The sequence below is a fragment of the Dermacentor variabilis genome, chromosome 7 (assembly GCF_050947875.1).
Source record: "Dermacentor variabilis isolate Ectoservices chromosome 7, ASM5094787v1, whole genome shotgun sequence".
Lineage (NCBI taxonomy): Eukaryota > Metazoa > Arthropoda > Arachnida > Ixodida > Ixodidae > Dermacentor > Dermacentor variabilis.
In genome coordinates, this window is record NC_134574.1 from 11,135,943 (window position 1) to 11,151,137 (window position 15,195).

The window sequence follows — 15,195 nt, forward strand, 5'->3', positions numbered from 1 at the left end:
TCTAGTCGTCTTCGGAAAAGGGCCAAGCAGGTGAAGGCCTACGCGAAAGAATGGTTCAGAGGAAACTTCAATTGGATGGAGTCGGCCTACAGGTGGCAGGGGAGGTTTCTTCCGGCGCTAACATAATTCGCAAGTTGCGACATAACGACGCACAGAGCAGTAGAGACCCGGCCAGAAGAACCGGTTTCGTACGCAGTCGTATGTATAACATGCCAAGGGAGACGACGCTTACAGCAGCATAGTCAGTGCAGGAAAGAACGAAGGTTAATATAATATTTGGGGTTTTACGTCCCAAAACCACCTTCTGATTATGAGGCACGCCGTAGTGGAGGACTCCGGAAATTTTGACCACCTGGGGTTCTTTAACGTGCACCTAAATCTAAGCACACGGGTGTTTTCGCATTTCGCCCCCATCGAAATGCGGCCGCCGTGGCCGGGATTCGATCCCGCGACCTCGTGCTCAGCAGCCCAACACCATAGCCACTGAGCAACCACGGCGGGTAAGAACGAAGGTTTATTGAGAGCGTGGTTTATAAAGACATGAATGCAGCGCGCTGTACACACTGCGCATCACCAATGCGCATCCGCGCTGATATAATCAGTACACGTGCCCGATACATCCTTTTTCGGGTAACAAAAACAAGAGACTTAGATACATGTACACATTTGCCAAAACTTATGATACTTGCTGAAAATGTTCATCATAATGAAGCTTCTGGGGAGGCCGGACGACACGAGTCGACCTCCTAGTAGCATGCGTCGGTTGGATGCCAGGCGAAGGATCGCCGTCACTTGCTGGTAGCATCGATCCTACGGCTGTTTCTAGAGATGACGCCTCGGAGGCTTGCGCTGTTGGCTCAGCTGGTGCTGCAGGCGCACGGGAGTTTTCACACGGTGGATTCTCCTCGCAGTCGTCCTCACCTTCACCCCTGTACTGTTCACCCGCCCTCAGTAGATGTCGGCGGTTGCGCCGCAGAACACGGTGACCTTGCGTTCGTACTAATAGGAACGTGGAGCAGTTTCACCAACGACCTTCACTTTTGGGGACCACGCAGTCGCATCCTGAAGCCTCACCTTCGTGCCTCTGCGCAGTATTAGCAAAGGCTTCCCGGCCTTGGCTTGGTGGTGCTTCCTCACAGGGGTCCGGGACACCCTGCCGAAGTCAGGAAGGTTAGAACGAAGTCGCCTTCTTCGCAGAAGCTCATCCGGAGAATGCCCATCTTCCAGTGGTGTTGAGCGATAGGCTAGTAAACCCCGCCAGAAGTCCTCCCTCGCCTCTCGAGCCTTTTTCAGGATGCGCTTCACGATTTGCACACCTTTCTCAGCCAAGCCGTTCGACTACGGATAACGGGGGCTGGAGGTTACATGGTTGAAGTCGTATGTTTTGGCAAATCTGCCAAATTCATGGCTTGGAAACTGGGGTCCGTTATCCGTGCAAACTTCAACAGGTACGCCGTACCTGGCGAACATGGCGCTAAGGGCAGCGATCGTAGTTGCTGCAGTTGTGCCGTCAAGTTTCTCAACCTCAGGGAAATTTGAAAAGGCGTCGTAAGCAACCACGTAAGAATTTCCAGCATAAGAAAAGATATCTACGCCGACCCTATACCAAGCACATTTTGGAACTGGCCGCATTAGAAGTGGTTCATGTGGTTGCCTGTACGCGTACTTTCGGAAGGTTGCGCAGCTTTCTACTAGCGCAGCGATTTCGCCGTTCAGACCGGGCCAGAATACAAGAGTTCGGGCCCTCTCTTTGCACTTTTGCGACCCGAGGTGGCCAGCATGTATCCTTTTCAGGATGCTTTGTCGCATACTCTTCGGTATTACAACTTTCGATCCCTTCAGCACTATTCCATTAACGACTGACAGTTCTTTCGCAAATGGCTTGAGTTCCCCGTTCACCGGCTGCCCGCTTCTTAAGCTCTTCCTAACGGCCTGTAAGTATACGTCACGAGACGTTTCTTGCTGCAGTAACCGCTGCGTTTCGGAAGTGACCATGTAGCCCAAGGACTGCACCGCATGGATCTCCACGTCGTCTGTGGTACCAGAAGTAGTGCCAACTTGATCTTTGCCCTGGTCAGCCGTTGAGCGTGACAACATGTCTGCGAGAACCAGCTGTTTTCCGGGAATGTACTGCAAGACAAAGTTGTATTTTAGTAGCCGCAAAAAGAATCTTTGCACTCGCGGTGGCATGTCGGCAATTTCCTTTTGCACGATCGCTATAAGCGGCTTATGGTCTGTTTCGATAAGCACTTTTCTTCCGTACACAAAATCGTGAAACCTTTCACAGCCAAAACAAATTCCGAGTGCCTCCTTTTCAATTTGTGCATAGCTTTGCTCGGCTCGGGTTGATACACGAAATGCATATGCTACCGGTCGCCATTCACCATTGTAGCCTTGCAATAATGCTGCACCGACACCTTCCTCTGATGCGTCGCACGTTATCGTAGTTTTTCGTTGCGGATCAAATATTGCAAGCAGGTGGGCGGTAGTCAAAACTTGCGCTAAGATTTGCCACTCTTGCGCGTTATTTGCTGTCCATTGGAACTCTGCGCGGGACTTGATAAGCTCTCGTAAAAGCGTCGTTCGCTCGAACAACCGTGGCACGAATTTGCTGAAATAGTTAGCACTCCCAGCATCCGCTTGACGTCAGTCTTGGACGTTGGTGTCGGCATTTTCGCCAAGCTTTCGATAAGCTTTGGGTCAGGCGATATCCCCGTTCGGCTTATGACGTCACCAAGGAATTTCACTGATTTCACACAGAACTTGCATTTCTGCGCGTTGAAAGACAATCCTGCTTTCTCGGCAGCTTTAAGCACTTCCGTCAACCGTTCATCGTGTTCTTTCTTACTGGAACCCCAAACTAAAATGTCGCCAATGTATACTAGCACACCAGGTAGGCCCTCGAATACTTGACTCATGGTTTGTTGAAATATCTCCGGTGCGGATGAAATGCCGAAGGGCAGACGCAGAAAGTGGTGTCTCCCAAACGGTGAAGAGAAAGTGCAGATCTTAGATGTGCGCTCGTCAAGCAGCATCTGATAATAGCCGGAGTTCGCGTCAAGACAGCTTAAGTACGCGTCATTGGTTAAACGGGCTTCTAAATCCTCGCGCCTAGGAAGCGGAAAATGCTGTACTTAACAAGTAACTGTTAACAAGTACTTTATGTACTTGTTAACAGCTCTGGGTCCATGCACACCCAGTAGCGTGCCATCTTTCTTTTTTGCCAGAACTAAAGGACTGGCCCAGTCGGTAGGCTCGTTTACTTTAACAATTATGCCAGCACGTACCATTCTTTCAAGTTCCTTCCTTAGAGGCTCTTCCAGTGCCAAAGGAACTCATCGAGCTGCTTGCACGACTGGCACCGCTTCAGGTTGCAGGACGTACCGTGCTGTATGCCTGCTGCAAACAACCTAGGCCCTCGAAGACATGCCTGAAGTTCTTGAGAAGTCCGTCGTTGAAAACCTTGTCTACGGCGCCTACTTTACGCTGGACCAGCCCCAAAGCCTCACTAGCTTCTAGCTCAAGTATGTCCTGACAACCATTTTTCACAAGAAAAGATGTGAACGTAGCAGAAGTATTACGTTACGCTAAAAGTTTGCTATTGGGCAGCTTGACAAGAACAACTGAAGACTTTTATTAGACATTCACTCAAATTTTTGCGGCAGCTGTTACAGCAACACGTTTGCCCACAGTTACAATTTATTTTAAACGAGAATGGCCATCAGAATAAAAGTATATTGTCGGATAGAGTGATGCACAGGTAGTTTTTCCAGATGTGAACCATGGGAATAGTGTAGTAAGCCTCACTGGTCAATTAGTGCTTTTTAATTAGACCAGCCAATTGAATGCCGCCTGTAAGAATTATTTTGCAAATAAAGCAAGATGTATATTGTATGCTGATATCATGCCAATGTTCGCCCATTGACCTAAACAAGAACATCTCTTCATGAAACACGTCATTATTGGCAATATTTCGCCCTGCTGGGTCTCCACCAAATTCAAATAGTTTCTAGCAGGGAAACATTTTGTCAGCGATGCTGCAGTTCAGGCAAAAATTACATCCTGGTTTTAGCTACAGGGGGCACAACAGCTTTACACCAGTATACCAGTATATACGAAACATAACGCTGTGCTGCAATTAATTGTTAAGAAATAAAGGATGCTACAAGTCAGGAAAAACACTCTGCGAACCACTCTAACTGGCAATATAAATATATTTTTTCTGATGTCCATGCTTCATTTAAAAGTAAATTTGTGGGTGCCTCTTGTAAGGTAACGCCACATGCTTGCACAGCATCACGCAGACATAACGGCCAGTTCTTCGGCATACCATCCATTAGTGAATTCCTTGTACGTTGCATGTTACCAGAACTGAAAGATAAATCATAATATGCTGTTATTTTTTTCATACACTGTACGATGAGCTTTTAATGCATAAAAGATGATTGCAAGCGAAAATGCAGCAAGACATCTACTTCACACTCTGTCACATACTCATACTTTATTACCTAATAAATTAGAAAAGATGCAGAAAGTGTAATTAACAAGGGCGACAAATAGCAGCAAAGGTGCACGTGATCATGGATAAATCTTGAAGGTGATTGCCGCCGCTGCCAGAGCAGGCCAGCCTTCGTAGGAGAGCACTTGCTGCCCACAAACTCTTGCTGTCACAGGCCATACGTGACGGTTCTTGTAGACATAGGCAAGCAATACCTGCACAGCAGAGGAAAAAAAGGCGAGGGAGGAAATGGGAAGGTTGAAATTGGAACTTCAATTAGCAATATGTGCTAAGTAAGAAGTTTGGCTCATATAAAAATAAATTTAAGCACTCCTTTCTCATAAGTTACAGGAATCTTAAGGTATGTATGTGATGATGTTTAAAATGACTAGTATATTTCCTGGCAGATAGTTATTAAATTGAATAGCAGAGTGAAAGTCAGCCTTTAAATTATTTTCGGTGTTTTGTGGCTAAAAAGCCACTTATCAACCGGTCAAACAAGTCTGAAAAGGTTTCTGCAAAATATAATCAGTTTAAAACAGTAATCCACTCTGCAGGTAAACGATGTACGAACTTAATTAAAATGTTAAATAGCATTTTATATTGTTGAACTAAAAGCAAGTTTGGCATTTTGCACGGCCTAGCTGTTGCCTTTCTTTCAAACGTAAACATGACACAGTACAGAGTAAGCAGGTAGCATGCAAAGGAGGACTGGTGATAAAGTAGTGTTCCAAAGCAACACTCCTAGCTGGATCAATTACTTTTGTTGATATATTTTCATGTGACCCTAATTGGCGTAGGGCAATACCTCACACAAATGATGCAACACCTTGGACGATGTGTCATACAAAATTGAAAGTATCTCATGATATGATCAAACACTAACATTGCCCACTGTCTTGGAAGTGCTAACATGCTGTTTGAGCGAGAAAGTGCAAAGTGATTTGTATAGATAGCAAATTCATCAGTGCATCTATAGCCTCAGGTAATTCTGAGCATCTATGTTGACTGCAATTGAGAAGCCACTGCAAACAAAAAGGTGTATTCAAGTAATGGTCCATGCTGAATAATTGCCCACCTAGTGAAAAGGCAAATGCGGCAGGCTAATGGACCAGGATAAATAAATTGCTAAATTCTGATAACAGCTCTAATGATATTATTGAAATAGGTGATAAGAAACAGCGTAGGAAAATTATAGTTATGACAAAATTTTAAAAGCACCTCTGCAAACTGCTGGAACCCTCAGCATCATGCCTGTTCTACACGCACATATGTTGCAGCGCAATCTATATCTCAGACGCAGGCGCCTCCACACATCACTGTGTGATCTCGTCACAATAAGGTTCAAAAACAATCTGGCACAAGCTACCTGATGTGATTCATTTTGCAAGCGCGAGCCAAGTGCTGACGGTGATAGAGCGAAATTGAAGTTTGTCCTTGTATGGAAGCCTCGGCCCATGTTTTATCAATTCTAGCGGCAAAGCACACCTTTTACAGCACACATAAATCTTAAATTAGACTGCTTGCTGATGCTGTACAGTAAATTCTTGTAAAGAAACTAAATCACACAGAAAACATTTAGAACACCAAACTAATCAAATACTGGCTTGAATACATTTGTGCATTAGGGAAGCAAGGTGTAATGTACACTGTTGTAGCAAATTTTTAGTCATGTATGGAATACTTGTATGACACAACAGAGTTAATTTGTGAGTTCTTACATAGAACTGACTACCTACAGTTAAATTTTGTAAGGCTTACGAAAATTAATAAATAGTAGAAGTGTGTACGTACACTGATACTGAGAAATTGGTTATAGTGGCAGCTCATAAGGGACAAGTGCAAAAAAATGGCCGTGTGAGACACCAACTAGCTATTTTACCACGAAGTGCTCCCTGGCCTAAACCCATATAAAAAGCACTGGGAGGACCAGAGAGGGTACGGTACATTGGCTTACACTGATCACGATGAGGTCCCGTCATCCAACTAGCCCCAAGGTACAAGAAGGATGTCCAGCCGTCTATACAGTGAAAGGAACAAAATAAGAGAGCATCAAGTCAGTTGAAAGGCAGATTTGCAATTCAAAATAAGGTGACCCAGTCACAGTCATTCATTAATAAATGCCAAGATGTCGTGATTGCACTCCCAGATGAAGCACTTGCTAGGCTAAATGTTTTGCTGCTTATTTAGAACAAAACACAAGTGAAATTTGTACATCAGCAGACGATTGCATTTGGAGTTGTATAGATGAAGTGAACATTGCAGATATATTTATGTTTTGCTATAAAGTGGGAACGCTACAAACTGCATAGTCACTGACACACACCCGAGCCCACGCAAGAACAAAAGGATACAAAATAGGGCGAGTTCAGTCTGGTTCAGCATTACAGCCAGCGCGTCGTCTTCGAATGCACTCCCTTCGGTTGGTTCGTGCTACGTTAACCACAAAGACTAACAAGCAGGGCGAAGTTCTGACTGGTGTTGCGAAAGTCGTGGAGCGCAGTAGTGCTGAACGGCTGAACACAAGCAGGGCCCTCGTAAAAAAGTAAAGATGACGAAAACTCGCAGGGCAGAAGAGCCCATCTATCAAGAATTGTCGCGGGTAACACCTAGAAATATTCACATTGTTGACGAAAAACGAAGTGCAATGTATTTCACTTACCGGAAAAAGTGTTATCCGAACGTGCGACGTACAAAGACGCACCGAGACACGAAGGCGGCGAACGCAGATCCCGCCATTGTGGTAGTAAGCCGTCGGCGAAAACAGGCAATACAGCCGGTGTCACGAAGCACTGATGCAAAACACACGGCAAACAGCATCAGCACAGCTAAATGACTCCAGTTAATATCCAGTATAGATGTACAGAACGGCTTAGAAAGACGCACAACTGGCATAACGAACCCACGTACGAGACATTTTGCGGGCGGCAGTGGTCGTTTTTTCAAACTTCCTGCCTACCAGTGTTTTCAGCACGGAGTGAGATGTCTGACAAATTTGGAGCGAACCGCCGAAATGGTCGCAGCGCGGTGGCTGTGTGACACCGCTGAGCAACACCGGCGTTTCGCTCCTGCTGCTGTCAGTAATGGTTTCCTGGCGTCGTGTGCGCGCCCCGTATGGAAAACAGTAACACGCCCTTGATGGTTGAAGTTCTGGTGTGAAATTATCTAACACTGAAGTCAACTTATTATGTTGCTTCCAACGAGTTCGATTTGTCTGTGGCGTCTTTTATTCGCTAACGCTGACGGCCGACGGTGACCGCACTTTTAACACGTCGTTTGTAATTTTATGAATTTTATGCACTTTAAGACAAAAACATCTAGAAGAGTTCTTGAGTTAGACATTCTGAATGTGTTTACCAAAATATACTCTAGTGACACCAGTAGTGGGTTTTGCCGCAGATAGAATATATACTAGCACATTCCAAATGCCGAGGTTATGTTTTGAAGAAATTCTATTTTCAGTCTTATCATAGACCAAGACATCCATTTGTAGCCGTTTTAAGAAGTTCTTAAGAGGTTCTGTGTTTCGTGGGCGCGATGGAGCAACGTAATGGCAGCAGAAGGCAACGATTGCTTGTCAACGCTGCCGCAACAGAAAAACACAGGGGAAGGAACCAGCAAGGAATTTCCTGCAGATGCATGTAGAAATCGAGCGCAATCAAGCGAGAACAGCCTCGGCTTCCTGCTCCAGATGACGCAGCATTGGGTATGGTAGGCGGCTACTTGGCAAGAGTTGTACAAGAAAAGATCGATTGTGTGGAGTGCGTCCGCCTGTTAACGAAGCCAAACGCCTCGGCGCCCCCGCACTCGCTGATAAATCACCAAGACCGCGGTGGACCCATCTACCCACCTGGACAACTTTTAACGGTTCTCTACGCAATAGAGAAATTTATCGGCGTTCTTCTCGCAAGAAGAAGGCACATGAATCACCCTTTGAATGAGGCTGCGAGTGGAGGCTGCAATTCTCCGCGAGCGCAAAACCTTGATGTGCTCGACGCCAGGATACCAAGAGAACGTGCTGAAACTATTGCTGACAAAGTTTTTTTGCCAAATATTCGCAAATTTTCCAATGAAGGCGACAGACAAACACGACTTGGCTAAAGTGTTTGAAATAAAACCGCTGTCACGAAAGACCCTCAAAATGTGAACTATGATGTCACAGTTCGGCGCTTTCTGGTGAAGGGCTGACTCTTCACAACATATTTTGTGTTGCTTACTCCCGATGCACATTGTCTAGAAACATCAATTCAACGTGCGATCTTATTTTATAGTTCCACGTCAAATACGAAAGCCAAACGTGTCACCACGAGCGCGCGCGCAAGCAGCGTCGTCTGCTCTGGGACCGATGGATGGATGGATGGATGATTGTGGCTCAACCCTTTGAATCGGGCGGCGGCGGCGCGCGCCACCTAGCCTTTAATGGTTCTATATGCATGCATACCTATGTATTTACTCCTTTACTTTTGCGTTGATATTGTCCACCAATCAGATAGCCTCCGTTACGGGAAGGCAGCGGGTACGGGAAGGCAGCGCGATCTGGTGGCGGGCGCATGAACTAGGCGGCACGGACGGCGGGCTTTGTTCCTCCCGTCAGTGGGCACATGCGTCTCCCCGCAGGCCGGCTGAGGCCGGTGAACAATAGAAGGCAGCATCCACGTGACCCTGCGTTCCCGGATGTTGGTTCCCTAAGTTGGTTTCCAACCGTCCCTATGGGGCCACTGAATACCTAGTGTGTCACGTGATTGGGGAGGTTTCTTCTCTGTATTGCTGTAGTGCGTGCAATGACACAGAAACCACGTGCGTCCAAACGCCGCCTACTCCGCTTCGGAATGGCGCGCGTCTGTGATCGAGCTGCCATCGGCGATGACGATCGTCGCTGCGAATTTTGCAGCAAACTATTCATACAGAGCAAGAACATGCTGCAACACATCAGGAACGTTCACAAAATGGCCGTGGATGTCAAGAAATTGATGAAATGCGACGTATGTGGCACTTCCCTGCCTACAATGGAGAAGTATTCGGTGCACCAGATCGCTGCGCACAACTTCGAGGCTGACGTGCACCTGGTGTTCCGGAACAGTAAGGGTGAGGAACAGTTTTATTAAATTTATTCTCAGTCATCGTGAGCAAATGACGTTTAAACGCAATATTATATCTTGGACTTTTTTTAATTTCTTGTTGCGCAGTGTGCTTCCAAAAAGGCAGTTGTTTATGCTTTGCGGGCCTTTGTTTTCTCTTTCTCCATCTGTTTCGCGAAGAGCAGCTTTTGCGCAGGTGCCTAATTTATTTCCTTGGGGTATTTTGAAGTTTGTGTCCTCGTTAAATATAATTTGTTTGTTTATCCATCTATAGTATAGTCATGTGTGCGCGCTCCCAGCGATGCGCTACATCACATACGTTTGGCATTGTCTGCTATCCTGCACAGCAACTGGAGTGAAATTTGACGTTTGTACATCTTGTTATTTTTTTTAAGCGACAGGAGTAAGCTGTTCTGCGTTCTGACGTTGCTCTGCGCTACGTGCGTGCGTGGTGTAGTCTTCGCCTCAGTGCAGGCCGCAATAGGTCCGAATGCAGGCCGACGTAGGTCCAGGACCACACTTGCAATTGCGGCTGTCAGCGGCTTGGTCTCCCGGCGTACTTTGGGAAAATTCTTTAGTAGTACCACAGTCCTTCAATTGAAGGACTCTGGTTGCAGATTTCATAAAGTAGAGCGAAATTTGACGCACGCGCAATCCTTTTTTCTTTAAGAAGAGTGTGTTAGGAGAGGCTACTTGGTAAGACATCTTTTTGTGAACGTAAACTGCGCTTGGGAAAAGACACCAACGTACAAGAAGACAGGAAGAACGCAGACTAGCAACTGGTTTATTGAAATGGCACATAATGCTGCCTCTTCGAACCAGGCGCATGCCCAAGCCAGATCATAACCGCGTGACGATGGAACACTCCCTCGCCAAGCCCCTATGTACAGTAAAAAATCAAGCTCTTCTTCAAAAGAAGGAGCTTTTCAAGAAGAAACTGAGGGAAGGGATTCACACTGTTCTGGGGCGTAGCTTGCACCACGTGCTCTCAGTTCGTCTTTGTCTTATTGTAACAGCATTGCTGTGAATGTACAGTCTTATTCAATATTGAGGAAGGAGTGAGCATAGATCATCCTTAAGTTTCATATTTGTTTCTTATTAAAACAAAACTAATATGATAAATTTTTTGAAGTTATGGTGCACCGCATTTGAAATTCAATTTCAACAGAAACTTAAGCAATATCAAGGATGACCTCATGACACGGTCGAATTGAAGGTGAGGGAGTAAAATAAATGCTACATTAGCCCATGTCCAAGACCTTCAATGTGATTATTTTTGTTTGCATCTCTCTCCCCAAGGTACTTGTCACTATCTAATGTTATTTTGTGCGTTTATTACAGAATTTCATGAATGGACAGCAGAAGAAGAGAGTAGCCAGAACTGCTGGGTCATTTTGCCCACGGGCTCCGAAAAGCTGGCCAGTGGAGGGACAAGGATCCACTATCACTGTAATAGATCAGGCGAGGCAAGGAAAAAGGAAGGTCATAGTGACCGTCGGGAGAAAAGTCAGGGGAGCTGTAGGTCTGGTAAGATATGTCTTTCATTTATTACCGTCACAATGGACAATACTCAGAGTCCGACACCTGAAGGCACCACCATAAAAGTCAGGTATCAAAGAAACCATTACGGTCATAAGCCAGAAATTCAGCACTTGAGAATGAGCGACAAGGAAAAGGCCAGCGTAGCAGAGAACCTAGAAAGGGGTGTGCCCATGAAAACCATTCTAAAGCGAGTAAGAACATCTGTGGCATCCAAGCTGAGGCCAGTGCACTTGGCAGAGTGCTCAACCCTGCATAACATCAAACAGCAGTTTAAGATTGCTGCTCCATAACATTGTCACACTAATGACGTTATCAGTGTAGACACGTGGGTGCTTGTGATGAAAGAAAAAGGTGAAACACTTGTCCGCCTGTACAAGGCACAAGGTGCAGTGGACCCAAGTGGTACATTTCCTTCAGCAGACTTTGCTCTTGTTCTGATGACAGAGCCTCAGAAGGAGCTACTAGAAAAATTGGGCCCTGCAGGTACTGTATGTCTTGAATCCACACATGGAACTACAGAGTACCAGTTTGAGCTGACCACTCTTCTGGTGCTAGATAAAGTAGGATCAGGTGTAGCTATAGCTTATTTCATCTGCGACCGGATGAACGAGCAAACTTTGACAGCATTCTTCAAATATCTGGAGTCAGCCATGGCCAAAAAAGTGGCTGCTAAGACATTGATATCTGATGATGCGTCGCAATTCTACAAAGCATGGTCCATGGTCATGGGTGCTGCACAACAGAAACTTCTCTGTGCCTGGCATGTGGATAACAATTGGCGTAAGAAGATACTCGAGTGTGTAGAGAAACAGCTAAGGCCACATGTTTACCATAGTGTGTGGCTACTCTTAGAGTTCCTCGCGGAAAAGGCATTTGAAGATTATTTTAAGCAATTCCTTTCTAGTGAGGAAGAAAAACTGAGGGACTTCCTGAAGTACTTCAATGACCACTATGCAGTTAGGCCGCAAGAGTGGGCCTATTGCTTTAGGACTAGAGCAGCTGTCAACACTAACATGCACGTTGAGAGCAAGCACAGGACGTTAAAGCATACTATGCTGGAGAGAAAACAGAATAAGCATGGTGACAAACTAATTTCTGCCCTCATGGACTTGACAAATCATTTTTTAATGAAAAGGGCTATCCAGATGATGAAAGGCGCAAAGGGTAAGAAGCTGAGCAGAATTCAGAAGAACCACAGGTCTGGCAGTGAAATGGCAGCTTGTGCCAAATTAAATGAAGATGGCATATGGACTGTGCCATCTCAGTCTATTAAAGGGCTCTCATATAAAGTGTCAAAAGTGGGAGATGGTGCTTGCTGTCCTTTGAGGTGCAAGGAATGCGCAGTGTGTGTGCATACTTATATGTGCACTTGCTATGACCATCTTATACACTTTACAGTGTGCAAGCACATTCACTGTGTAGTCATCGCTAATCCAACTAGCAGCAACAAGGCCCATGAGAGCTCACCCGAAGAAGCATGTGAGGCAAGTCGGGCATTGCACATTTTACAGAGTATAACAAAGCTGGAAGCAGCCAAAGCAGTGTCCAGCTCAGCACTCTTAAGAGCAAAAATGGACTCAGTCAGACAGGCAATATCAGATGGTGAAGTCTCTGAGGGTGTGGCTGAGAAGGCAAACAATTTGTTTGAGCCAGTTTTCATGCTTGTTGAAAGTGAAAGTGACCCAAAAAGAAAGATGCCAGACCATTTAAATAAACCAGCCAACAAAAAAGTTGTGCGCCTGTTAAGGTTTCACTCTACAAAAAACCCTAGATTGTGGCAGCCATCATCTAGCCTTTCAAGGCCCACTGAAGCTCAAAAGGAAGTCCTTAAATAACAGCTTAGGGACAGCAACATAGAAACTGAAGAGATAACCACGTCAGCAGGGCACGATTACTGGTAACAAGCCTCCAGTGCAGTTAGGAAGAGCGAAGTGGTGCAGTAGTGCTGTGCTGTCATGCCTTATTGAAGCAGGTTGAGGGCTCGCATGTTAACAAATCATGACATGTGGTCTCTGATGATTAGCCCGTCTGTTTTTGTCTGTGGTGTGCAGCCATATGTCACAGCTGGATGGTATGTGTGTTAGAGCACGAGGGAGGCCACCATGCTTGTTGTATGAGCTGCTGGTAAGTGTTCTGTGAAAATAGGTACAAACCCAGTGGTCATCTCTGGTATGTGGCAGCTGTTGGATGGTAGTGTGTTAGAGCACGCCTCCATGCTTGTCATATGAACCGCTGGTAAGTATGTCTGTACATAGATGTAAGGAAGTGCATTGGATGGTGTGTAGTGCTTCAGTGTGCAAAAGCCTCCCATGTGTTTTGCTACTTATAAATTTGTGTAAACACTCAGTAGCGCAGTAGTTATGATGTTGCATTGCTGAGCTCGAGCTTGCGGGTTCAATCCCAGCAAAGGTGGCTGCATTTCAGTGGTGGTGAAATGAAAAAAAAAGTGTGTAGTTGAACTTAAGTGCACATCTCAAAACCCAAGGTGGTCAAAAATAATACTGAGTCCCGCACTGTGGCATGCCTCATAATTCGATCTAGATTTTGTGTTCCATGTGATGTTCTTATTGCCCATTTGAATAAACTTTTATTTTTCAGATTACCAAAATAGAGGGCATATGCAATGGTATTGTGTGCAGTCTGGATAAGTTGCTCTGGTCACGAGCACTCAATTAAAACTTCTGCATATTTAGCTGCAGCCGACAGTGTCATAATGATTGTAAAGACTATGCAGAAAGCTTTAGGCCACCCTACATATCAGATCAGTTTTATATTGCATCCCTTATGGTGCATCTCTTACTTGAGTAGGCATAATAACAATTGGCAATGCTTCCTTACACATTTAATATTTTTCTTTCTTTCTTTTGGAAGAGTAACCTTGGAAGAATAATCTACAACAGTGCTCCTACCTTCTCTATCCCCATTTCTTTTCTACACTTCAACTTCATTCTACGCACTATCTTATTCTCCTCTTCATCCTACATTGAGGGTGTGGGAAAGTGAGCTAAAGGTGCATAAAGATTGCTGTGCCGAACTTAATTGCGGCACTGACGAAGACAAATCTTTGTCAAAAGGTTCACTCCAGCTACATTCTCCCTCCAAACACTGTTTATCACTTCAAGCCTTCATATTCCTGTGAGCTTTTGTCTTGTTTAACAGTTGTAACAGTCATACTATTTATTACTATCAATAGCCAGCATACATTTAGCACTGCAAAGGGCTGTTTAGAAGACGTGCGAGTTTCTACTTCCCTTATGATAAATACTCCAGACATTCAGTCTCTATTTTATGAAAATCTTTCAAACATTGCCAGTGATGACCACCATATGGGTTAATGTCGGCATGGGACTGAGGCTTTCCCGCAAAAAGAACAGTTATGTTTTGCTCATATCATGTGACTGGCAGTTTCTGCTGTAATTTTTGCACTTGTCAACTGCACTGTGAAGAGTTCATTTCTGTGAATATGTGCTGGCCTGATTCTTCTTGTTCACGCATTTCAGATCTTGTACTATGAGATGAGGAGGTGTAAAATAAAAACACCGTGTAGATTTCACAATGCCTTTAAGAAACCACGCAAAGCTTGGAGATGAAGCATTACATGCAACTTGAACCAAGTGTCTGGACACAGTGAGTGAAAGTTGTTTTGTTATGAGCGAGGGTGTCGGTGTTACTTGTAACTACTTTAAATAAAAGTTTGTTTCAAAACAGTGGCTCAACTCTGTGTTCCCCCGGTAAAAAACAAAACATTGGGATTTCCAATTCGCTTTTTAAACATAATTGACCTATATGAATAAAAAAAAACTTGAGGAATCAAGATATAAGCTTACCATACCATGGAAACACTTGAAACTCCTTTTGAGAAGCTTACTCATACACGAACACACTATAGCAATTATTTTCAATCATATACTCACAATTTGCCGCGTCACCACGTCAAGTTTCAAGGCAGATTTTTTTTAGACTCGAAGCTATATGCTTAATTCTATCCATTGTTTACTGCATTGCATTTGATTTTCTATAACAAATAAAATTGAATTCTCCATTGATTGCGCCGACGCTCAAGTTATAATTGTATGC

The 15,195-nt window shown here is 44.9% G+C and overlaps 2 protein-coding genes across 2 annotated transcripts; one reads left to right on the top strand and one right to left on the bottom strand.

Annotated features, from left to right (window-relative positions):
- Positions 1 to 254: 254 nt before the first annotated feature.
- LOC142588551 (uncharacterized) lies at positions 255 to 2,097 on the bottom strand. The gene is made up of 3 exons (XM_075700393.1): positions 1,945 to 2,097; positions 1,033 to 1,338; positions 255 to 991 (listed from the first exon to the last, which is right to left on the bottom strand). The coding sequence occupies exons 1-3, from the start codon at positions 2,095 to 2,097 to the stop codon at positions 677 to 679; spliced, it is 774 nt and encodes a 257-aa protein (XP_075556508.1). The 3' UTR covers positions 255 to 676.
- A 7,136-nt stretch (positions 2,098 to 9,233) lies between these two features.
- On the top strand, positions 9,234 to 14,828 carry LOC142587323 (uncharacterized). Its single transcript, XM_075698226.1, has 3 exons — positions 9,234 to 9,583; positions 10,918 to 11,103; positions 14,619 to 14,828. The coding sequence occupies exons 1-3, from the start codon at positions 9,280 to 9,282 to the stop codon at positions 14,630 to 14,632; spliced, it is 504 nt and encodes a 167-aa protein (XP_075554341.1). The 5' UTR covers positions 9,234 to 9,279; the 3' UTR covers positions 14,633 to 14,828.
- Positions 14,829 to 15,195: the final 367 nt, after the last annotated feature.